Raw genomic sequence first — 24,522 nt, 5'->3', positions numbered from 1 at the left:
ATTATTATTAGTAACTGTAGCAATGCTGCTGACACTGCACAGCAGCACTATTCAATCACGTTTCCCCCTTAGCAACAGCAGCGTGATGCAGCTGCAAGGAAAGGCAATGCAGTTCTAGGCTGCATCAATAGAAGTATAGCATCTAGATCAAGGGAAGTAATAGTCCCAACTCTATTTTGCTCTGGTCAGGCCCCACCTGGAATATTGTGTCCAGTTCTGGGCACCACAATTCAAAAAGGACATTGAGAAATTGGAGCCATGTGTCCAAAGGAGGGTGACAAAAATGGTGAAGGGTCTGGAAACCATGAAGTCCTATGAGGAATGGCTTAGGGAGCTGGGGATGTTCAGCCTGGAGAAGAAAAGCTTAAGTGGTCAGATAAAATCTCAGTTTAAATATCTGAAAGGATTTCATACTGAAAATGTAGCAAGTTTGTTTTCTGCAGCTCTAGAGAATAGTATCTGGAGGAATGGATGGAGCAGAATAGAGCGGCACTATTACTTCCCTTGATCTAGACACTATACTTCTATTGATGCAGCCTAGTATCACATTGGCCTTGTTAGCTGCCACATCGCACTGTTGACTCATGTTCAATGTGTGGTCTACTTGGACTCCCAGATCCCTTTCACACGTAGTTTCATTCAGCCAGGTGTCCTCCATCCTATATCTGTGCATTTCATTTTTCTGCCCTAAGTGCAATACCTTACATTTCTCCCTGTTGAAGCTCATTTTGTTACCTTTGGCCCAGCTTTCTAGTCTATTCAGGTCATTTTGAATCTTGATCCTGTCCTCTGGGGTATTAGCTATTCCCCCTAATTTGGTGTCATCTGCAAATTTGATAAGTATGCTTCCAATTCTGTCATCCAGGTCATTGATAAAGATGTTGAATAGCACTGGGCCCAGGACAGAGCCCTGTGGGACCCCACTGGTCACTTCTCTCCAGGATGAAAGGGAGCCATTGCTGAGCACCCTTTGGGTTCACCCCATGGAAGTCTGGGATTTGTAGTCTGCTGTGCCAGCAGAGCTCTCTGACAGAGAAGCCTAAATAGCTCACAAAACTACAACTCTCAGACTTCCACAGGAAGTCACACTCTCTCAGCCTCAGAGGAGGCCAAAGGCAACCTCTCTCTGGGCAAATTTCGCCAAGCAACCCCCAGGAACCGGGAGAGAAGGGATTAAGCTGCTTCTCTTAAACAGCCCCTTTGAACGAAGAGGGAGTGCGTTGACGACGTGTGAAACTGCCTCCTTTGACGTCAGCGTGTTTAACCTCAGCGCGCCTCAGCCAATCAGCAACTGCTTCGCCACCTCCCGCCCCGCCCTCTTTGCGTGCCTGTCAGTCAGTCAATCAATCAACCAACGCTCCATCGCAGTCCTTTCCGGGGCGGGGCTGAGCCAAAGTGTCAAGAGAGCGTAAGGTGGATCTGCGCAGGCGCAACTCATTTCCGCCTCCCTACTCGCCTCACGCAAAGCCCCCTCCCGATTTCTGGACTTCAACTCCCAGAAATCCTGTCCGTGGGCCCACGTGGCTGGTCCTTCTGGGAGTTGAAGTCCAGAAAAACCCCAAGCTAAGTGTCACTGGCGTAGAGAGCGGCGCTACCCAGAAGCCTTTGCGAAGTGTCAACGTAGCCGGCGATGGCGGAGGGGGCGCGTGTGCGCCTGCGCGGTGAGGAGAGAGCGAAGCCGACGCCGGGTAGCGACTAGCGAGGCCCATTGACTGACTCGAGGGAGAAGCGCCGTTGATTCTGCAGCAGCCAGGTATGGACCCCGAGGGAGCCCCTTTCCCTTTGAGAACGAAGCGCCCGGAGCCCCCTTTAGGACCGTACTTCAGCCACATCCTCACCGCTTTCCTTGAAGCGGGCTCTGAGTTCGAATCCTGGCCAACCGCATCGGAAGAGTCCGAGAGACTCCGGGAGGGAATTCATTGCCTCTCTGGGGCTCCTGAGGCCCGGCATCGTCAGGGAGAGCGGGGGGAGCCTCCTCCAGGGTCTGCCCCGGCTCATTGTGGGGGATTTTGGGAACTGTAGTGTCTGTGAGACACTGAGCCTTCTCTCTCTCTCTCTGAGGTAGTTCTGGTGCCACAATAAACTACAGTTCCCAGAATCCCCCAGCATTGAGCCAGGGAAGCTAAAGCGGTCTCAAAGTGGGTTATTCCCGCAGTGCGTTTGGAACCTAGCGCAGAACTGAAATGTATTGAGAGCAAAGGTTGCTATTTGGGGTCATGCCAGATCCATGGCTTTGGGAATGCCATGGCCCTGAGTTTGGGTCCTGCTTTAAGCTTATTGTTTACTGTTATTATTTAAGCTGTTGTTAGCAGAAGGATGTCATGCAGGACAGATGGAGACAGAGGAAGAAGAGACACAGGTAACAGGTTGATGGATGGGTGCCCCACAGGCGTAATACTAGAGCAGGCAATGGATGGACATCTTTAATTCAAATGCAACTTTGCAACCAATAAAATGCAGTTTGTGGTTTTCTTTGTTCAAAATACTAGAAAAGCTTGGTTCGCTTTGGAATCGGGGCCCTGGCAATTCGGACGTATTTCCTCCTGGGATCTCTGCAGCTAATAGACTACGTTCCCCTTCCAGTCGGCTCTGGTCTCAGTCTTTAATTAATACTGACGTAGATTTTAGCACCTGGAGAGGGATCAGTTCTTGCAGATGCAGAAGAGCCTGATGTAAAAGCGTTGGGTTATTCTGTTTTGCTTCTTTATGGGATTTATATCTTGCCTTTCTCTCAAGGCGGCATATACTTCACTATGGCCTGTTACAGACAGCCAAAATAAAGCTGCTTTGAGTCACAGTGGAGGTATGGTGTTTCAATGATGCATGCGTCCTAAGAGTCCAGAAGCCACACCAAAGCCATGCTCCAGTCCTTAGAGCTTAGAGCTTGGCTTTGGTGCGACTTCTGGACTCTTAGGATGCATGCCTCATTGAAACATCATACCTCCACTGTGACTTGAAGCAGCTTTATTTTGGCTGTCTGTAACAGGCCTGCGTTGTTGTTGGCAACCTTTAGGAAGTCTCATGTTTCTTGGCAGGATTTCTTCAGGTCCAAAACACACTGCAGAAATAATCCGGTTTGAGACCGCTTTAACTGCTTTGGCTCAGTGTTAGGGAATCCTGGGAATCGTAGTGTATTGTGGCACCAGAGCCCTCTCTGACAGAGAAGGCTCAACGTCTCACAAAACTACAGTTCCCATAATCCTAGTATTCAGCCAGGGCACTTAAAGCGGTCTGAAACTGGATTATTTCTGCAGTGTGTTTTGATCCTTCAGAAGGATTTTTTGCCATTGCTGTCCTTTGAAGTTGAGAGATGGTGACTTAGAGTCCCTAAGTTGTTCCTCATAGGGCATGGTTTCTCAGCCTAGAATCGCATTGGCCTTTTTAGCTGCCGCATCACACTGTTGACTCATGTCCAACTTATGGTCTACTTGGACTCCCAGATGCCTTTCACACATAGTCTTGTTCAGCCAGGTGTCCCTCATCCTATATCTGTGCATTTCATTTTTCCGCCCTAAGTGCAGTACCTTACATTTCTCCCTGTTGAAATTCATTTTGTTAGTTTTGGCCCAGCTCTCTAATCTATTCAGGTCATTTTGAATTTTGATCCAGTCCTCTGGAGTATTAGCTACTCCTCCTGATTTGGTGTCATCTGCAAATTTGATAAGCATTCCCTCTATTCTTTCATTCAAGTCATTGATAAAGATGTTGAATAACACTGGCCCCAGGACAGAGCCCTTGGGACCCCACTGGTCACTTCTCGCACCCTTTGGCTTCAGCTGGTCAACCAATTACAGTACTAATCCACCTAACAGTTGCATTGTCTAGCCCACATTTTACCAGCTTGTTTGCATTGCTGTGTGGAAAAATGTTTATCCACAGAGGAAGGGTAAGATAGAACATCCTTGTGAAGCAGGTTTGCCTAAATAGAGGTGCTTTGTAAGCTGAGACTGCTCTTTGGCTCAGCATTTGAAAAGCAATGGCTCTTTGAAGCTCTGGTGACTTAAAATTCAAGCCTTGCCATCTAGAAGCCTTTGGGCCATTTTTAACCACAGTCAATCATCTCTCATATGAACCCCTAGGTTTTTTTTAAACCTTGGTAATCACCAAGGTAAAAAAAATATGGGGGGTTCATATGAGACCCAAATTATTAGCTCTGATCTTAGAAGCTAAGCAGGGTCAGTCCTGGTTAGTACTTGGATGGGAGACTACCAATACAGGCTATATTTCAGAACAAGGAACTGGCAAAAACATTTCTTGAGTATTCCTTGCCTAAGAAAGCCTTATCAAATTCATGGAATATCCTATGAAAAATTTCTTGACAGATGAGTGGAAGGCACATTGAAGATTACTTGGACACACCTTGCCCCTTAAGCTGCGTTTTGAGATCTGTTGGGGAGGCCCTTCTCTCTCTTAGAGCACCCTTGCAGGGACATCTGATGGGAATATGTGAGAGGGTCTTTTCAATGACTTTCCTCAGCTGCTTAGACACACGTAACAAATCACCTCATCACAGCAGGCTCTTGAAGGGAAGGGTCCATGTTAGGAAAAAGCGGGATGCTCCAGACACTTATTTACTGGTGTTTCTCTTTTGGAACAAATAACATAATGATAGAGTTTTCACTTAACACCAGTTGTTATAAAGATGGACAAGAAGGGGTAGTTTAGAGGGGAACTTGGTATATAGGGTAGCAAAAGAGGGTATCTGTGTAGGAAACGTAATGGTTAAATGCCATGTAGACTGGAAATGGGAATGGGTGGCTTTGTAGATGTCTCATGCTTTACCAGCTAGTTTGTAAAGAACTGTTGGGGGATGGAGCCCAGCAACACTCACTATCACTGATAAAAACTGTATATTAAGATCCCGAAAGGATGTCCTGGATTTTCCGTCTTTTTTTTTAAAAAAAAATAACAACAACTTTGATCCTCAGATTGCATTCTTATGTCTCTTTTTAAGAATTAAACCATTCTTAAAAAGTATTCCCTCAACTGGTTGTAGGTGTTCTGCCATACATCATTTTCTTTTAATAGGAACAAAACCAAGAATAAACATTCTCCATGTTTTTAATCAATCGTTTCCAGTGCTGCCACAACAGAACTCCAGAAAGTTGCTATGCTTTACATTTTGAATAATGCATTTTTTCAGATGCTAAAGATGCAATTGTGTTATTTATTCTGCCTATCTAATCTTCTGCAGAAGAGAATCTTTAACTGAAAGTAGCTTCTGTGAGTACTTCTCAAGAATGGGTTTGGAAACAGCTACAAGTTATGAAAAATGCTAGGAAAATTGGGAACTGTTCTTAATTTAATATCTCAGAATATGTGGTTTAAATTATATGAAAGAGTCTGACATGTGTCTTCAGATATCAAGCTGAAATCATGCAAAAGGTTCCAATTGAGTTTGTGGTGTCTCCCGGTAGGACTGAAGAAAACCCCTTTATGAAAGTGTGGAAACATTTGGCTGTCTAGCTCTATATTGTCTATATTGACACTACAGAGCTAGACAGATAAATGGCTGGATTCAGTAATATATTTTCCTAAATTCCTAATCCCACAAGAACCACCATTGCCTAGAAAGTACAGTCTTATTTTGTGCTTTCATTTACTGGGCAAAAGGGGATGCCAAGCAGCACATACTAAGTAGATTATCCTGCTATTTCAATTGGGATGGCTGCCTATTGTTCTGGAACAGGGGTCGGCAACGTATGGCCCGCGGGCCGGATCTGGCCCCTGGAGACTGTGGGACCGCCCCCAGCCTGGCCCTGCCGCCGATTGCTGTCCCCTGGGGGCCGCTGGCAATCGCACCAATCGGCGCGATCGCCGGCGGCCTCTTCCTCCTCCCGACCCTGTGGGGTGGCCTCAGCCTTCCCACAGGGCAGGGAGAGGCTCTGGGGCTGCCGGAGAATGCGCCGATCAGTGCGATCGCCGGCGGCCTCTTGCTCCTCCCGGTCCTGTGGGGAGGCCTCGGCCTTCCCACAGGGCGAGGAGAGGCTCTGGGGCCGCTGGCGAACGCCGCCCTCCCAGGCCTACCCCCGCCTCCTCTGCCTCCTCCGTCCCGCCCCCAGGCCGGCGCGGGGCATGGAGGAGGGGGGAGGAGGATGAGGAGGGGGACCAGAAGGAGGAGGAAGAGGAGGAGGAAGAGGAGGTGGTGAGTGGCCAGAGGCCTCTGGCTACAAGGGTTTTTTTATTTTTTATTTTTGCTGCTTTTAATGCACGGGCTGAGAAGGGGCCCGTGGAAGCGGCCTGCCTCCTCCGCGGTCTCCCCCCAAAGCCCTTGTGACCCCAGACCTCTCTCTCCGGAGGGAGGCCTGGGGCCGCATGGGCTGCGAAGGGGCCCGCGGAAGCAGCCTGCTGCCTCCTGGGCTCATCCACAGCCCTTGGAGCCCTTTCGGCCGAAGGGAAGAGCCAAAGGGAAGGGCCTGGGATGGGTGCCCAAGCCCTTCCCTTCAGCCTCCCTCTCCTTCGGCTGAAAGGGCCCCTTGGAGCCCGTTCGGCCGAAGGAAGGGACTGAGGAGGAGAGGGTGGGCACACACCTCCTCCTCCCCGCGGCTTTGGTGGAAGCGCCATCCCCGGCACACGGCCCTGCCCCCGGAGGATGGAAGCTCCACCCCCAGCTTCAGCCCTCCAGTTGTCTGAGGGACAGCAACCCGGCCCCCAGCTCAAAAAGGTTGCCTACCCCTTTTCTGGAAGATAACACATATAACATAACTTTTCTCTTCTCTTATACTTCCAAGTTTTATCTGTGTGTACATCTCCTGAAGTTTGGGAAGCACTGGATGTTGTTTATAAAAATAATTCCTAAGCTTGTACTCTTCCTAGGTTGCTGATAGAACTGTCTTACCTGAGCGGGGTGGAAAGCATTGCTTTCATCATAACAGTAGTTGTCCATCATATTTATGGATAGCAGATCTCTCCACGCACATGCCACCTCTAAATAGTTTTGTCTTTCTTCAGCACTCTTATTTTAACCCAGTTACCAGAGTCAGGCATTCTGTTTCTGTTTATTTTTTTTGTGTTGCACTGTCCTTGTCACCCATAGAGCAACCCACCCATGAAGCTTAGCAACCCACCCACAATGCTCCTTCACACTATCATTTTGAAATTGCCATTCTTCTGTTTGAAGAAGGCTGGAGCGTGGCTTTGGTGTGACTTCTGGACTCTTAGGACGCATGCATCATTGAAACACCATACCTCCACTGTGACTCGAAGCAGCTTTATTTTGGCTGTCTGTAACAGGCCAAAGAATGCAGGAAGATACGTGGAATTACAAGGTGCTGAAAGAACCCATCAGCAAAAAAATACTAAATGATAGCTTAAACTAAATCTAGAGAAGATTGTTCTGATTAACTCAACAGATGGAAAGGATTGTCCATCTATGTTCGATCTTTAGGCTACTAGATTCTCTAGAGGGGAAGGCTCTTTTCTAAGTTATTAACCAGTTCTTACTTAACCTGATGAATTAACATCCCCCTTCATTCATTTGCCTGGAATAGGAGAGCTTGTAAAAAATTGTGATTGAGGGTACATTTTAAAATCCAGGTTCATTTCCCAGAATGGCTTGTTATAAGACTCCAGTAACAGGTGCTGGAAAAGACTTCTGCCTGGAGAGCCAATTCTGTGCCAGATAAACATGGTGTCCTGGCATGGCATGTGGTAACTTTGTATATTTATAAATATCTGCTTTCACATTTTGGTGTATTTGTTGCTGCGAGTTTAATAACGGCAAGGCACTACCTAATTTATGGATTGCAGATCTCTCCATGCACATGCCACCTCTACTTTTGTAGAAGTACTTTTGACTTCATTTGGCCAAAGTGGATGCAGGAAGGATGGATTCATATAGGTGTTGGTCCTTTTGTGGGGCTTTGGTTCTATTTCTGAATCCCTATGGCTCAAAAGTAACAGCTGGTAATCTGTCTATCCTCAGTTTCCATTCTCTTAGACCAGGGGTGGACAACTACATGAGAGATGCATGTGGGTAATTGTTCCCCAGTGACTCCAGACTGTACTGGTACATTGGTTCATCAAAAGGGGTGTCACGTTACTTCTGGTTCTGGTTTCACCTGGTTTGCAGCTGATTTTTAAGATTGTATGTATTCCTGCATGGCAGGGGGTTGGACTGGCTGCCCCTTGTGGTCTCTTCCAGTTCTATGAATCTATGTTTGGGGAATGGAGAAGTAAACTTGTGTTTATGTGGGTGGTGTGAGTGTATTAGGAGACAAAAAGAATCCTTTAAAAGTCATACATCAAAGGGGAGGTAGAGGTTTTAGAAGTTTCAGATGCCTTCAGGGGTTGCATATGTCCCACAGACTGCACTTTCCCCACAATGTCCTAGAATATTTCTTTTGTTTCTTATGCAGAATGATATAATGGTCACCTACAGATTTCAGATCTTTATCAGAAAGCACTGTGTAGCAGATCAGGAGTTACCTTTAGATCTCCCAGTTGACCTCCAAATAGCCTTTTCTGTTTTTTTCGGTTTTAATTTTGAATATTGATTTGAAAATATCTGCTGCTTTTTGAAAGCCTTGGTCTATGGCACATAATCAGTTTTGTTGTAATTTATCTTATTCGTATGGCTAATTTCATTGCTATCTCAATTGTACATTATTTATAGCAGTAATGCATTAGATACTGGAAATGAATTTTGACATGTGATCTTATTGAATGTTAATGTTGATTGTTTTCAGAATGTTTTTATATTGGTTTTAGATTATTCTTTCTGTGCTGTATCCTATGTCAGGGTTAGGGAATGTATGAACTTTCAGATATTACTGGAATCAACTCCCATCATCCCTAGTCAACATTGCTAATGGTGAGATATGATGGGAGTTGCCACACATTCCCCATCTCCAATTCATTACCTGGTTGAATGTTAAAATAATTTAATATAAGAAACCCCAGAGTGTTCATCAAATAGGCAACATAGAAACCTTCTGTTGGATATTCTTGTTATGGTGTTGTGGTCAGTGTATGCAGGGTTTCACATATATGATATGTCCTTAAGAGAAGAGGAGAAATGTAGATAGGGCAAGATTAAAGTCTTTTGTATTTCAAATTAGATTACACATTACAAAATTAATCTTGTGGTACAACTGTGTAGCGGGTGACCCCAAACTCATGAACCCAAAGGCCCATGGCCTGCCAGAGGACAAGCAGAGTCAAGGAGACCGAACTGGCTAGAATAAAAACGCTTTATTGTCTGCGCAGGGCAGCAGCACACCAACATAGGTGTCACCAAGGCTGCAGCAGCGATGGCTTCTTGTCACCCCCCTTTTATGCCCTTCGCAGAGGGCTGTCCTCTAAACAACAAGCGATTGGTTGCGTTCACTGTTCACTCAATGGTCCTGTATTTTCTTCTTGGCATTACATCTGCTTGGAGCCTGGAATGTACAGAGATAACTAGCTACTGCAAAAGAGAAACTTAGCTAGACTGATCCTGTTCTCTTCCAAGGCCACTTGCTGAACACAGGCCATTGTATTCAGAGCCCTCCAGAGGAAGGAGGGGGTGATTATGTGAGTGTGTTTGCTACGGCCACACACAGAAAGAAAGAGTGGGGGCCAGCACAGCCCATTTGCACTTTACTCTGTAGGCTCATTCTATGGGCCTTCTATAACTATTGATTCTTTTGCAAAGCAGAGTACAGAAGCAAGAAAGCATTATTATTATTGTGTTCCTATCAACTGTATGGCCCCAAAGACTTCATTCTCTGGTGTGTGTGTGTGTGTGAGACGTTAATGTGCTCATGCTCATGATGCTTTTCATTTTTTAAACAATGTAGGTATGTTTCCTGTTTCCCCCCCTGTAATATGAAGACCTATTTCAGAAAGGACAGACAGCTCATATAGGTTTTGTTTTTAAAGAAAGAATCTAAAAATCAAGAAGTCCTTGGTTTTTTCTGTACACTTGGTAGTTGGCTTAGGCCACTGATTCCTAAACTTTGGTCTTCAGATGTTTTGGACTTCAGCTCCCAGAATTTCTGACTGTTGATTGAGCTGGCTAGGGCCTCTTGGAGCTGAAATCCAAAACACCTAGAAGACCAAGTATGGGGTATATAATAATAATGATGTCTTTAAGGTGGTATTCTGAAGATTACAACAATATGGTATATACAGAAACCTCTGGATGCTCTAAAACTTAATGTTTGCTGTATCTGGAGTCTATGTAAAGATGCGGGCAACCCTGCAGCAAAACCAGGGGCCCATCTTGATTGAAAGTACATTGTAGACAGGTTTTCATAAGTGCACTGCCATCATGTTGCCAGGGCATATCTCTAACTGAGAATGGTGCTCAAAAGTCCTCAATAGATCAGGATGGAAAGTACAAGTGAATGAAGGGAAACTAGTAGCATGCCATTTACTTCTTTTCAGTCCAGTAAAAGCCTCATAATTGGTTCAACATCAGCCTTCTTTTGACTAGAATGTGATGCAGATTTTGTTACTGCTTGAACCTATTTCCCTGCTTTTGATTATCCTCAAGTGGAGACCAACGAAGAAAGTACAGAGAGATGGAAGACAAAAACTCCCCCCCCCCACTCTTTGACCCATTGTATCTCTGCATATTTGTTGTTGTTCCAAGAGCTGGCTTGAACCAGAAGTCTCATCGCCTATAGGTTGGCATTTTCTATAGTAATCATTTAATTATTTATTTGTTGTTTATTTATTGCACTTATATCTTGCCTTTCTCCTTAAATGGATTCATTGTGAATGTCTGCTTCAAATCTTGAGTTAAAGGCAAGGATGTCTGCTATGACACAACCATTCTCACTCATTAACAACATATTCCTTCAATGTTATACAACTTTTGTCATGGATTATTCTGGTGGCAGGACATTAGTCCCTGGTTTTGCTTAGTTGTTTTGCTGCAACACTATTTGCCACAGCTGTTTTGTTAAACAAATGGTGATACAGAGTAGAACAGTGCCTAAAACTTGACAGCAAAAGTAATGCAAATGGAAATATAATATAAATGGAAAACAGTTTTATTATAGAAAGGCAGTAGCCAAAACTCCCCCTGCACTTTCCCCCCAGCTAAAGACATGCCTCACTTCAGAATGGCATATGCCCAGTGAAAGCAAATATGATCTGTGGTATAAAACACATTGATTTTACCAGACACCATGATAGCCTCAATATGTTTTGCTAAAATTATTTTCTTTGATTTAGCTCCCAGTTCTGTGACATTCTTGATGCAAGGGCAGTATTCCATAGAAACAAAGCACTGATTCTGTTTACACAGCAGAGGAGTGGTGAAGGTATAATTATGTAGACCTAATGCTACCTTCTTATTAAACTGTGATTTGTAAATTATGATCTAGCCTAGGAAACCCAACATCCTTCCTGTTCCCTGCTTTGCATTAATTATGGTTTGAAACAACTTGGTAGATGATTTTAAAAAACGCTTTGCTTGTTTCACATTGGTTTTTTTACAAGTAGCAATTAGTTTTATTATCCTTGAATAGCAAATAAAGTAATGCATTAACACATTATTTAGGACATCATTTTAAAATAGTCAGTGTATGGTCCTCAAGCCCTTGACGACCACCTTCCTCACCAATTTTCACCACTGAATCTGAGGTTGCATCTACAAAATTAATACAGTTTGGCACAGCTTTAGTTGTCATCACTCAGTGCTAGGGGGCTGTGTGATTTGTAGTTTTGTGAGCAAACTGCAAATCCCAGGATTCCATAAGATGGAGCCTTTATAGTTAATATAGTGTCATACTGCATTATTCTACAGTGTGACAGCAGCCTGATAGAGTAACAGTGGCTAAAATGAACACTTTATTTCACTTCATTTCTTTTACATCAAAATACAAAATGCATGGCAGTTGAGAAATGTATGGTTTCTTTATTGGCTACTAGCATTTCAGAAAGCATCTCAGAAGTGCCAAGAAGTTTCTAAACAAAGTGCACAGGTTATGCATTTCACCTTGCATCGTCAATGATGTTTGTGTCTTGGTTACACATCTATTCATACTCCTGAGAGATTTCTCATAGTAAAGATGGAAACTTTTTTCAACCCTGTTTCTAAGCACTGCTTGGAAAGTACTTGAATAAGATAAGCCTCACTTTAAATGCAACCCATAGAAATCCTGTCTGAGAGGAAAGAAATATATTTTTCTTTCCTCACTACCTCCTGATTGACAAATCAAGCTTTATGGAGAAAGTGACTGTAATATCATTGCTGGGCTGCAATGGAACTTGATAACAATTCCCTTCAATTGTTTTTCTCTTTGTTGCAGGACCATGGCTAGTCCAAGAACAAGAAAGGTCCTTAAAGAAGTGAGAGTGCAAGACGAGAACAATGTAAGTAGTTTGGCGTATCCCCTTAGCAGTGGAATCGCCTTCTGCTCACATTAGAAAATTTGCTTTTTATGCTTCAGATATTGGCAGTAATAGGAAATCTCCAGCCTGTAGAAATCTAGCCCACAGAAGGTCCTTGCTAAGTCCTTCCTCCAAACCTGCTTTCACCCCATGGGAGGCTAGCAGGGATTTTCCTGCACATGGCTTCCCCTTCCACTTGGGAATGTAGGTGATGCACAAGGCTGCTCTCAGGCCATGGAACTCCCTTCCACAAGGGTTCTAGTTAGCCTCTGTTATGTTCTTTTTCTGGCAGCAGGCAAAGTCCTTTTTATTTAGACACGACATTGATTCTTTAATAATGTGACAGAAAGGTGTTTGAAAGTGGTGTGCTATGCTTTTATCTTTTCAGTTATGTTTTATGCGTGTTTTAAACTGTTTTTAACCATGCACTTTTAAAATAGAATTGTTTGGTGTGTTTGTTACATTTTGTAAAGTTGAGTTTTGTTTTGAATTATTGTAAGCTGCTTTGTGTCACCTGATGGGAGAAAGGTTGTGTATAAATAAAATTAAAATGTATTTTGATCCATTTCAGACTGGCTATAGGACAGAGATAGCTTTGGTCACCATGCTGGATGGGAGTGTGGCCTTGTTGATTCTGCTGAACCTCTTGGTGACTTTCAATACCACCCACCATGGGTCATCTTACTGGGATGGGACATGGAACCACTGTTTTACAGTAGGCCCCTGCCATCTTGAAGGAGTGAGGCTAAAAGGTGGTACTGAGGCATTCCTATTCAACTCCTTAGCTACTGCCATGTGGAATTTCTCAGGGCTCAGCTTTGTCCACCATGCTCTTCAATATCTGTGTGAAACCACTGGGAAAGTTTGTCCAAAGGTTTGAGATTTGCTGTCACACTATGCTGATAATTTGTTATTGTGTGCCTTCAAGTTCTTTCTGACTTATGATGGCCCTAAACTGAACCAGTCACTGGATTTTCTTGGCAAGATTTGTTCAGAGGATATTTGCCTTTGGCTTCCTCTGAGGCTGAGAGAATATGACTTGCCCAAGATCAACCACTGAGTTACCATGGCTGAGTGGGATTTGAACCCTTATTTCCAGAGTCATAGTTCAGTGCTCAAACCACTACACGACTCTGGCTTTCCCACTGATGATATCAGCTCTTTTTTTCTTTTTCACCCAGCTCCATTAATCTGTTTCCTTTCTAAACCAGTGTTTAGTTTTGGTAATAGAGTAGATTAGGGAGAAGAAATAGAAGAGTAATCCAGACAAGATAGAGGTGCTCCCATCAGCTGAAAATCAGCTCTGGGACAGGAATTCAGCCTGTGCTGGATGTGGCTATATTCCTCTTGAAAGTGCAGACTCACAGTTTGGGAGTACACCTTGACTCAGCTGTGACACTGGAGCCCCAGGAATTTTGACTGGTCAGGTGATACTGTATCATGTTTAGATTTATGTAACACACTCTGTGTGTGGATGTCTTTAAAGACTTTTCAAAAAACCTTCAGCTGTAAACAGATTGTTAATGTGACTGATTACAGGGAGCATACGGCTCCCTGTTACAGCAGCTGCATTGGGAGCTTGTCTGTTTCTGGGCACAATTCAAAATGCTCCTTATGACCTGTGGAGTATGATTTGGCTTAGGTCTGTATTATTGGACAGGCCATATCTCCATGTATATGCCTGCCTAGACCCTGAAATACTCAGGTGAGGCCTTTCTCTCAGTCTCACCACCTTCACAGGCATGGCACATGGGGATGCAAGGTAGGGCCTTCTTGGCGACTGCTTGAGACACTGGAACTCGCTTCCTAAGGAAGATTAAATGGCCCACTCCTTGCAGTTCTGTCAGCAGACAAAAACTTTATTCTACAGTCGGCCTTCCATTTTTGCAGGGATCTGTTCCGAACCTCCTCCCCTCACAAAATCAAGTGCGCACAGGGTATGTGCCGCAGGGGCACACACCACTGAAATTAATGGAGGGTGCCCCTCTGTGAATATTCAAGACTGGATCTTAAGTCCTCAAGAATGCAGAACAATTATATTTTATTATTTTATTTGAGAACTGGAGGTTTTGAAGAAAGGTATTTAAGGACAGTAATGTACTGGGTTTACTGTACTGTTTTAAACTGCTTTGAATAACTTATTTGTATGTAAAAATCATTTTTAAATGTTTTTGGTCATTTCATTCCATTTATACATTGATCCTTTGTATACTTTAATTATATTTTAATTTGGAAGATTTATTGAATTTCAGTTTAGTGAATAAGGTGGAATATTGCTAATGATGATGATAGAGTTGAAATTTATAATTAGTGTATTGAAGAGTACCTAAATTTCATAATTATATAAGCTCTAGATTGAGAATTTTAGAGTTACTACTGTATTCTATTTCAGACAAGATCCTGACATCAATCACCATTTCTGGTGGTGGATCTTGAAGAAGTCTCTCAGACAGATTATAATGTACAGACAAGCCTATATAAGAAATGCCTGTTTATAGGAAATAAGAAGATTGATATTCTTGTTATGCTATTACACCACTATATGAGTAATCAGTTTGTTTTATAATGTATAGCCCAGGCAAAACTAGTTTATAGAATACAAATAGAACATAAGTTAGGTGTACTTTCCTTACTTCTGTCTCAGATGGCTGCTGAAATGCCTTTTAAAGCTATAACTGTGTACAGTTGTAAACTTGCAAAATAACATCTTCATATTGTTTTCTTAAACTGGCTTTGGTATACTTCACCTGGGGTTACTGTTTCTTTGGAACTTTCCCCCCTTTCCCACACTATTTTCCAATGCAGGTTTGTTTTGAATGTGGTGCATTTAACCCCCAATGGGTGAGTGTGACCTATGGAATTTGGATTTGTCTGGAATGCTCAGGAAAACACCGAGGTTTGGGTGTTCATCTCAGGTTAGTTGTTTATAAGAACCTCTCTTCAATGTTGCTTTGTATTTTATTTGTAGTATTATTTTAAAATATATCTAATGATTTTCTAAAACCTTTTAAATAGTGTTATTGTTTCATTTTACAATGGTTACACACTGCTTTTGGCAGAAAGAAAGGGAGCATAGAAATATTAGTTGTAAATAATTAACCCAAGTGAATGCCCTTTATGATTCTTATTGTGACACAGTTTGAGAACCCTGTCTACTTAACTTTAGTAAAGAAAAATGGCTTTCCATTGAGGTTGATAACTCATGTTTGCCATACCAAGTGTAAGTTGATGAAGATTTGTAGTGGTAGACATATAAAGAAGAAAATAAAAGCTCTGAAAAATATCTTCACTTCATATATTTAAATCTAATATCATGTTATTCAGAATGTCTTTTTTAAAAATCCACTTTATATTCAAAGGGGGCAGTTTTAAAGTGGAATAACAGAGTCACAGTAATTAGGTGTATCTTATAATAGAGTAATTCCTCTGACTTTTGAGATGTCATCCTGAGATCATAGACTATTGTGGATCTCCCTGTGAGGGTAACTGTAGGCACCTTCATTGTGGAAGCGGATGCTGCCATGATTGCTCTTCTGCTGTTGATATTCACCAGCAGTAGAGTGAAAAAGGGACATGCTTTGGTAAATGTAGGGAGGCCTTAGGTCTTAGTGATCTGAAACCCTGCAATTGCCTTGACATTCTCCAAAAAACCAAGAGAAGACAACAATATTAGCTGGGGCTAGGTATGTTTTTCTATCATTGGTCTTTCATACTTTTAATGACATTGGCAGTGATATAGTAAAAAGTAAGGGGTTTTTTTGTATTTGGTTTTCAGTTTTGTGCGCTCTGTCACTATGGACAAATGGAAAGACATTGAACTGGAAAAAATGAAGGCAGGTGGTAATCTTAAATTTCGGGAATTTTTAGAGTCTCAAGAGGATTATGACCCTTGCTGGTCACTGCAAGAAAAATACAACAGCAAAGCTGCTGCACTCTTCAGAGATAAGGTATTTAAAATATAATGTAACATTTTTGAAACCTGATCATTTCTAGACATACATAAAGCTTAGAGCCATAGGTTCTTGTGGAGTTTCTGTGACTCTTTACCTATTTATTTTATGATGGTTGAAGTTCTTGGAAGAATAAGCAAAAAACCTTGCCTATATATATCTTTAGGAAGGTATGGCTTCCAAAATGAAAGACACACTAAGATAAGAATAGAGAATTAACTGTCTAGTTCCTTTGTGCAATTTTTAAAAGGGAAGTAGAAGAGAGAAGAAAATTACACTTTGTTTGCCATTGTTTCATTATAAGTTGTAATGTCAAATCTTATTGTCTTTCCAATAATTGGTGCAACTAACTATAACTTAGTGAGGGATGCGGTGGCTTAGTGGTTAAGACACCAATTCGGATGATTGGAAGATCAGAAGGTTGGCAATCGAGGCCCAAGTACTGCACAATGGAGTGAGCTCCTGTCACTAGTCCCAGCTTCTGCCAACTTAGCAGTTCGAAAGCATGCAAATGCAAGTAGAAAAATAAGTACCACTTCGGTGCGAAGGTAAAAGCATTTGGTGTAGTCATGCTAGCCACATGACCACCAGAGCAGTCCTTGGAACACACTGGCTCTTCGGCTTAGAAATGGAGATGAGCACCACCCGCTACAGTTGGTTATGACTAGACATTCATGTCAAGGGACCATCTTTACCTTTAACTATGGCAGGTTACAGACGGGCAGGGGAGGACGTCTTGGAGGTGTATTCAGCTGAATACGGAGCCTCCAGACGGCCCGCCCCGGGGGCGTGCTTCAGGTGTTGGGGCTTCCACACGGGGGGCAATGAAGACGCCTCACCTGGGTCCGTTTCGGACCCGTAGCTTCCATACCGCTGCCTCGGAGGACGCCGCAAAAAGAGAGGCAGCTTCCGCACGGGCAGCCCAAACCGCGGCTTTTTTTTCCTTTGCCGGCTGGCGGATGCGCAGCTGCGCAGCGCTAAGCAACGGCGGCAGAAAGCCTATGGGCACATTTAAAGCGCCCAAGCCCCTTTAAAACTTTTCCCCCCGCTCTGCCCAAGAACAAAGGTGGTCTCCTGCCAGCTGGTGATCAGCTGGTGTTGGCATCCTTGTCTGCTTGCACGTTGCCAGTGTCAGCAGCATCAAAGATGCCTCCTCTCCTTTGGTCCCCGCGCTCCTGCTGAATCTGCAATGCGCAGCCACAGCTGTCTCCGCTGCCACCGCTGTCCCCCTGCCATCCCCCATCACCTCCCTTGTACATATGTAAATATTTACAGTTTTAGCGTTTTTTATTGTTAGGTGAAAATGGCACAGGAATGTGTGTAGGGGTTCACTTTAAAGTCCATACTTTCCAAGCAGCGCATGTGTACATGTTGCTCTAGGGTTAGGGTTAGGGTTAGGGTTACGAGTCTTAAAATGCGCTGCAGCTGTGCTGCAGCTTCCACACCTGCATGGCAGCGGACGTTGCAATTAAAGCTTGACTGCAAACCACGCATGTCCCGGACCTCTCTGAACAAATCTTGCCAAGAAAACCCTGTAATAGATTAGCCATAGGGTCACCATAAGTCAGAAATGACTTGAAGACATAACATAACAACAATATGTTATGCTTTAAATTATTTATATACATATATATATATGTTTCCATACCGCCGCCTCGGAGGACGCCGGAAAAAAAGAAGCAGCTTCCGCATGGGCGGCCCAAACCGCGGCTTTTTTTTTTTCTTTTGCCGGCTGGTGGATGTGCAGCTGCACAGCGCTAAGCAGCGGCGGCAGAAAGCCTATGGGCACATTTGCATTGGACTCCTACCCAGAAGGCCTGAGCTGGCTATATTATTATTGTTTTTGTCATTATTGTTATTGTTGTTGTTGACCTTTAATTGTAAAGCTAGCTTCACCTCTTTCTTTTCTCTGTGAACCCCATCCTTCCCATGGCTCGCCACATTTCTCCTAACCTGATCCCCATCCGGCCTCTCCCTGTCTCCCTGCTTCCCTTCCTCTGTTCCCTCTGGAACTGCCGCTCTGCTGCCCCTAAAGCAACAGCAATTCATGACCTCTTTCTCTCTAAATCCTTTAACCTCCTCGCTCTCACCGAAACCTGGCTCCCAGCCCATGATACTGCAACCTCCTCTGCCCTTTCTTTTGGTGGTCTCTCCTTCACGCACACAAGCTGTCCTGAGGGTCGAGGAGGAGGGGTTGGTATCTTGCTATCTAACTCCTGCCAGTTTCAAGTTCTATCTTTTCCCCCCAGCTATCACTTCTCTTCCTTTGAGTTTCATCCTATTAGACTCTTTTCTCCTCTACAGCTCCGGGTTGCAGTCATCTATCGCCCTCCTGGTTCTGCCACCCAGTTCCTATCTGACTTTGAATTATGGCTGACATTCTTCCTTTCAGATTCAGTCCCCACTTTGATCCTAGGTGACTTTAATATCCACGTTGACGATTCCAACAACCCTACAACATCTCGCTTTAACTCTCTGCTAGCTTCTTTTGGCCTCCAACCACACTCCAACTCTTCAACTCATTCTCTTGGTCACTGTCTTGACCTAGTTCTTGCTGCAAACTGCGCCATTTCTGACTACCTGGCACTTGACTTTCCACTATCTGACCATCATTTAATCTCCTTTGCTCTCACTTATACTCCTCCTCCTCGCCATACTATTCAACGTCTTTTTCGTGATCTTCAATCTGTTGACTCTAACCATCTTGGTCTGACCCTGGATTCATCTCTCTCTTCCCTAAATCTCGGGGATTCTGCTGATTCAGCAATGTCTCTATTTAACTCCACTCTTTCCTCAACTCTCGACCATTTTGCCCCTGTCTCTGTACGCACTTCTTCCTCTAAGACTAGGCCTCAGCCCTGGCTTACCCCCAACATTAAGTTTCTCCGGTCCTGCTCTAGAGCGGCCGAACGTCTTTGGAGAAAGTCCAAAAAGTGGGCTGATTTTATCCATTTCAAATTTGTTCTTTCTTCTTTCTCGCGCGCCCTCTCTATGGCAAAACAGAATTATTACAAATCACTGATCTCTTCCAATGAGAGGTGCCCGCAGCGTTTGTTCTCCACCTTCAACACTTTGCTTAAACCTCCCTCTCCTCCTGTCTCTTCATCTTTCTCTCCTAATGACTTTGCTAACTATTTCATCTCTAAGATTACCACTCTTCGCTCTGAGATAGTCCCTCCTGATTCTTCTACTGCTCTTAATCTTCTTTCGCCTTCCCCTAACAAATTTTCTGTCTTTCCTCCTGCCTCTTTGGATGAACTCTCTACACTTCTGAACTCTTCCAAACCTGCTACCTGTCCTCTTGATCCTATTCCTACTCGTCTTCTAATCTCTATAGCTCCCTCCTTTCTGCCCTCGCTCCTCCATATCTTCAATCTCTCTCTCTCTACAGGCTCCTTCCCCTCGGACTTCAAACATGCTCTCATTTCCCCAATTCTGAAAAAACCTTCTCTTGACCCCTCCTCTCTGTCTAGCTATCGTCCGATTTCTCTTCTCCCCTTTCTTTCTAAAGTTTTGGAACGGGTTGTCTATTCGCGCTGTCTTGAGTTTCTTGAAGCCAATTCCATCCTTGATCCCTTTCAGTCTGGCTTCCGCCCAAGGCATTCTACAGAGACAGCTCTCACTAAGATCTCGAATGACCTTTTACAGGCCAAGGCTAATGGCCTTTACTCTGTTCTCATTCTTCTCGATCTGTCTGCAGCCTTTGACACTGTTGATCACTGTCTTCTAGTTGACATACTCTCTGACCTTGGGTTCTCAGACTCTGTTCTCGACTGGTTTAGATCTTACTTGTCTGGCAGATCTTTTGCAGTAGTTGCAGGGGGTCAGACTTCTTCTCCTGTTCCCTTATCTGTTGGAGTTCCCCAGGGCTCTGTTCTGGGTCCCCTTCTGTTTTCTCTCTACACACTGTCCTTAGGAAAACTCATTAGCTCTTTTGGCTTTTCCTACCATCTGTATGCCGATGACACCCAGCTGTATCTTTCTGCCCCTGACCTTTCTCCAAGGCTTGAACAGCAAGTCTCATCTTGCCTTACAGCTGTCTCACAGTGGATGCGCCATCGGCGTTTGAAGCTCAACATGTCCAAGACGGAGCTTCTTGTCTTTCCTCCTAAGCCCAACCTTCAACACTCCTTTTCTGTCTCTGTGGACAACATTTCCATTCAACCAGTCCAGCAAGCCCGCAGTCTTGGCTTTATCTTTGACTCTTCTCTGTCGTGTATCCCTCAGATCCAGACCACAGCCAAGGCTTGTAGATTCCTTTTGTACAATATTGCCAAAATCCGACCATATCTCACTGCCTCTACTGCCAAGATCCTGGTCCATGCCCTAGTGATCTCACGACTGGATTACTGTAATGTCCTCCTGGCTGGGCTTCCTTTTTCTCACCTCCGTCCTTTAATCTCTGTCCAGCATTCAGCTGCACGCATTATCACTTCCACCCACCGCTCTGACCACATCTCTCCTGTGTTGGCATCCCTTCACTGGCTCCCTCTCCCTTTCCGCATTCAGTATAAGCTCCTGCTGTCGACATTCAAAGCCCTCCATGGACTGGCCCCTCCTTACTTATCAGACCTTCTTTCTCCTCACCTTCCCACCAGGGCCCTCCGTTCTGGTAGTCAAGGTCTGCTGTCTCAGCCCAGGATTTCCTCTGCCCCATCCCGGATTCGCCCCTTTTCACTTGCTGCCCCTCACTCCTGGAACCTTCTTCCTCCACAAGCAAGAGCCATCACTTCTTTAACCAGCTTCAAAACGGAGCTGAAAACCATCCTATTCAGAGAAGCCTTCCCAGGCATCGCATAATTGTCGCTTACTATCTGATGTTCTGTTGTTGGCTGTTTATCGATCCATTTCCTGTATTCCTATGTACTGTATATGTATTATCCTACTTGTGATTATGTATTTTCCCTGGATAATGATTAACCATCCATTATGAAGCCTTGCCCTCCCTCCAGTCCATCTGCCTTGGTCCAGGCCTCGGAGGTTGAGAGGAACTGCTGGACCTCTTACCCTTTCTCGTCACCACTCCCTTCTCCTTCTGTATCATGTCTTTTTTAGATTGTAAGCCTGAGGGCAGGGAACCGTCTAACTAAAAAGATTGCATGTACAGCGCTGTGTAAATTTACAGCGCTTCATAAATAAAGGTTAATAATAATAATAATAATAATAATAATAATAATTTAAAGCGCCCAAGCCCCTTTAAACTTTCCCCCCCGCCCTGGCCAAGAACAAAGGTGGTCTCCTGCCAGCTGGTGATCAGCTGGTGTTGGCATCCTTGTCCGCTTGCACAGTTGCCAATGTCACCAGCATCATGGATGCCTCCTCTCCTTTGTTCCCTGTGGTTTTCCTGAAGCTGCAATCCACAGCCACGGCTGTCGCCGCTGCCACCGCCGTCTTCCCCGCCTCCTCTGCCCCCTCCGCCCCCTCCACCTCCATTGCCGCTGCAGTGGAGGTCCCATCATCCACCACCATGACAGCTGTAAACTTCAATGACAGCAGCAGTGATGATGATGATGGCACAGAACAGCGAACGGCAGTGGCTGCCATAGCGCTTGATCAGGCTACTGTTGGCGGTGCTATGGCCCTGGCCAGAGTGGCACGTCTCCGCCGATGCTGGAAGGTCCCTGCATCTTAAGACTTGTGGTGGCTAGTCTGTTGGGTCTGATGCTTCCATCACTTTTAATGAAAGCATGCAGCTCCTTGTAAAAGGGCGGGGGGGCGCCCTTCGTAGTACCTCTGGCCAGGGCATCTCTGTATTGTTTGTATTGAGATTTCAGCGACTTGCATTTTCTGCGACACTCCTCCAAAGTTCTGTTGTGGCCCTTGGCTCTCATGGCTTCTTCCACTTCTCGATATGTGTCAGCATTCAGGTAGGACTGCTCCAGTTTCTGCAAAATGTTTGGCTGGAACCATATAGCTATCAGGTCAGCCGTCTCAGTATGAGACCAAGACGTCCCCCTGCCTTTTTTCGGGGTGCTGGTGGATGGCTGTGCCATCCTGCCTGGTGGCAAAGGGGAGCCGCCACACAGCTGTGTCAGGAGCAGCCGAACTGTGCCCGTTCCCAGGTGAAAATGGCGCAGGAATGTGTGTAGGGGGTCATTTTAAATTCCAAACTTTCCCTTATCACTTTCTACAACCAAAACATCCGCCGGCAAAACTTACAACTTCCTGCGGTTCTAGCAACGCATGCGCACAAGTGGCTCTAGGGTTAGGGTTACGAGACTTAAAATGCGCCGCAGCTGTGCCTCAGCTTCCACAGCTGCATGGCATCGGACGCTGCAATTAAAGCCTGACTGCATACCACGCATGTCCTGGACCCCAACCCATTATGCGACGCAGCTGACACGGAGCTTTTAAACCGGCAACTTATATTTGCGGCGTAGCAATTCTGACGTATCGGTGCAGCAGCTTACAGACGGAGCTGCGCACGTACGCCGCAAATCAAAAAGAAGCGGAGAAAAGCAGCACCTTTTTAATGCCGCTTCTTCCCGCTTGGGGCGTGCGGGGGGCGTGTTCATGACGGCATTCAGGTAAGGTCCGTCTGAAGGCTCTACCTTCATGACGTCATGAATACACCCCTTTTTGACCGTCTGTAACCCGCCTATATCTTAAAGGCAAGTTGTGTGTTACAAATCTATAGTAAGGAGAAGCTAAGCTTTTATGGTTGATATACAATTTGTCCTGCTCTTATTAAGGATAAATCTAGACTAAGGATAAATCTATATTTATTACAGACACTGCAATAACATACTGTTATGACATTCCTGTTGCAGCTAGGGTTTAGAGGCCTGGGAAAAGCTAAAAGAGAAATTAAAGGCCTTTCTGGATTAAGCTAAATCTCAGACAGTGTCCATGTCAGTCAGGTTTCTGAAAAGCTTATTAACAATATACAGAGGTAACTCCCCCCCCCCCCCCCCCGTCTGTCCTTGGCATCTGCTTTCAGAAACAGATGAAGCCTGAATCTGAAAGTTTCATTTAGCTCTCATTTCTTCCATGAATTTTTTTAGTCCATTTTTCCTAATCACTTCTTCCTGTAGTGAATTCAGTAAGTTGTTATGCCTTGGAGGGCTGTTTCCCCATACATTAAGATAAGGTACTAAAGGCAGCTCTGTGGAAGTAAATATGCTTGACATCTTTAAAATATGCTTCTTTTTAGGTGTCAGCACTGGCTGAAGGTAAGGAGTGGTCAATTGAAACATCATCTGCTAGAAACTGGATTCCACCTCAGCCCAAAGTTGCTCTTTCCTCAGCTCATCGGTAGGCATTTCTTTGTCTTGTACAGTGTGATTATTGTAAGAGTAGGAGTGGGCAACTTCCTGAAGTCCAAGGATGACATATGCTTCCCTTTAGACCTGAAAAGGTTGTACAGCATCCATCCAATTCTTTAAGCATTTTACAGCAGAGCGAGGGTCAGGAGCTGCATTATACACCTCACCCCTGCATGCACAAAAATAGTTTTTTGTCCCACCTGTCCTCTAGGGAGCACGGTTAACATTTTGATAATGTTTTAGTCTTCCCAGGGAGCATTTTGACCATATTTTATACCCCGTGGCTTTAAACCCATAAAAACATGGGGATATGGAAACTAAGAGATATGGAGCTACATGCCACCCCCAGGCCACAGATTGCCCACCCCTTATGAAGCTAATATTTGAACAACCAGGAGGTGTTTGTTCTAAAGATGGAGCTGAATGTGGGAGAGCCTGTGAGTGTACATGTTTATTAATACAAACTGAATCACCACACTTTATCCTACACCAATCTCTGCTTATAATGTTCAGTAATACAAACAAATCATTGTGTTTACTGTAGCATCCTTACTCTCGGGTTCCGTGCCCTTGGAAGCAGTAACCAGTGAAGTGAACATGACATGGAGCAGCCTTGTCAGCTATAATGACACATTCCCTTTTCACTGCACTAGTGGCAAGGGAGAGGAGGAGATGTGGAACTGCTTATAGCAGCAGCCAAATGTCTACAGTTGTGTCTAATTCAGTATGTTGAAAGGATTTATTGGGTACTATTATTATGGGAACAACAAGAACAAATCTTTTGTTTAAGAATCCCACACTTTTGGCCAACATGGTTGAGGCTTCTGGGAGCTGAAGTCTAAAATCTCTTAAAGAGCACAGTGTGGGGACCACTTCTCTATATTAGGTTTTTAAAAGTTCATATTGCATTTTCAACTGGAAGTCCAGTTACTATTCTGCATGTACAGTTTTTATCAGTGCATGACAATATGTTTATAAAATTA

The 24,522-nt window shown here is 44.3% G+C and overlaps 1 protein-coding gene across 12 annotated transcripts in view; it reads left to right on the top strand.

Moving 5' to 3' along the window:
• The first annotated feature begins 1,653 nt into the window (after positions 1-1,653).
• The window catches only part of ARFGAP1 (ADP ribosylation factor GTPase activating protein 1), a 49,543-nt gene continuing 26,674 nt past the window's right edge, over positions 1,654-24,522 (top strand). For 4 of the 12 annotated variants that reach the window (XM_042462297.1, XM_042462299.1, XM_042462298.1 and 1 more), the window contains exons 1-5: positions 1,654-1,753; positions 12,243-12,306; positions 15,130-15,239; positions 16,100-16,271; positions 23,428-23,528. In XM_042462297.1, coding sequence (XP_042318231.1) covers positions 12,247-12,306; positions 15,130-15,239; positions 16,100-16,271; positions 23,428-23,528 — 443 coding nt within the window. In that variant the 5' untranslated portion in view covers positions 1,654-1,753; positions 12,243-12,246. Of the gene's footprint in view, positions 1,754-11,163; positions 11,253-12,242; positions 12,307-12,895; positions 13,199-15,129; positions 15,240-16,099; positions 16,272-23,427; positions 23,529-24,522 lie in introns of all 12 variants that reach the window. The other 8 variants (XM_042462292.1, XM_042462290.1, XM_042462287.1 and 5 more) reach the window with 4 other exon arrangements.

Source organism: Sceloporus undulatus, chromosome 4 (assembly GCF_019175285.1).
Source record: "Sceloporus undulatus isolate JIND9_A2432 ecotype Alabama chromosome 4, SceUnd_v1.1, whole genome shotgun sequence".
NCBI classification, from domain to species: Eukaryota; Metazoa; Chordata; class Lepidosauria; order Squamata; family Phrynosomatidae; genus Sceloporus; species Sceloporus undulatus.
The sequence above is the reverse complement of the archived record's forward strand: the minus strand, read 5'-3'. Positions and strand labels throughout refer to the sequence as shown.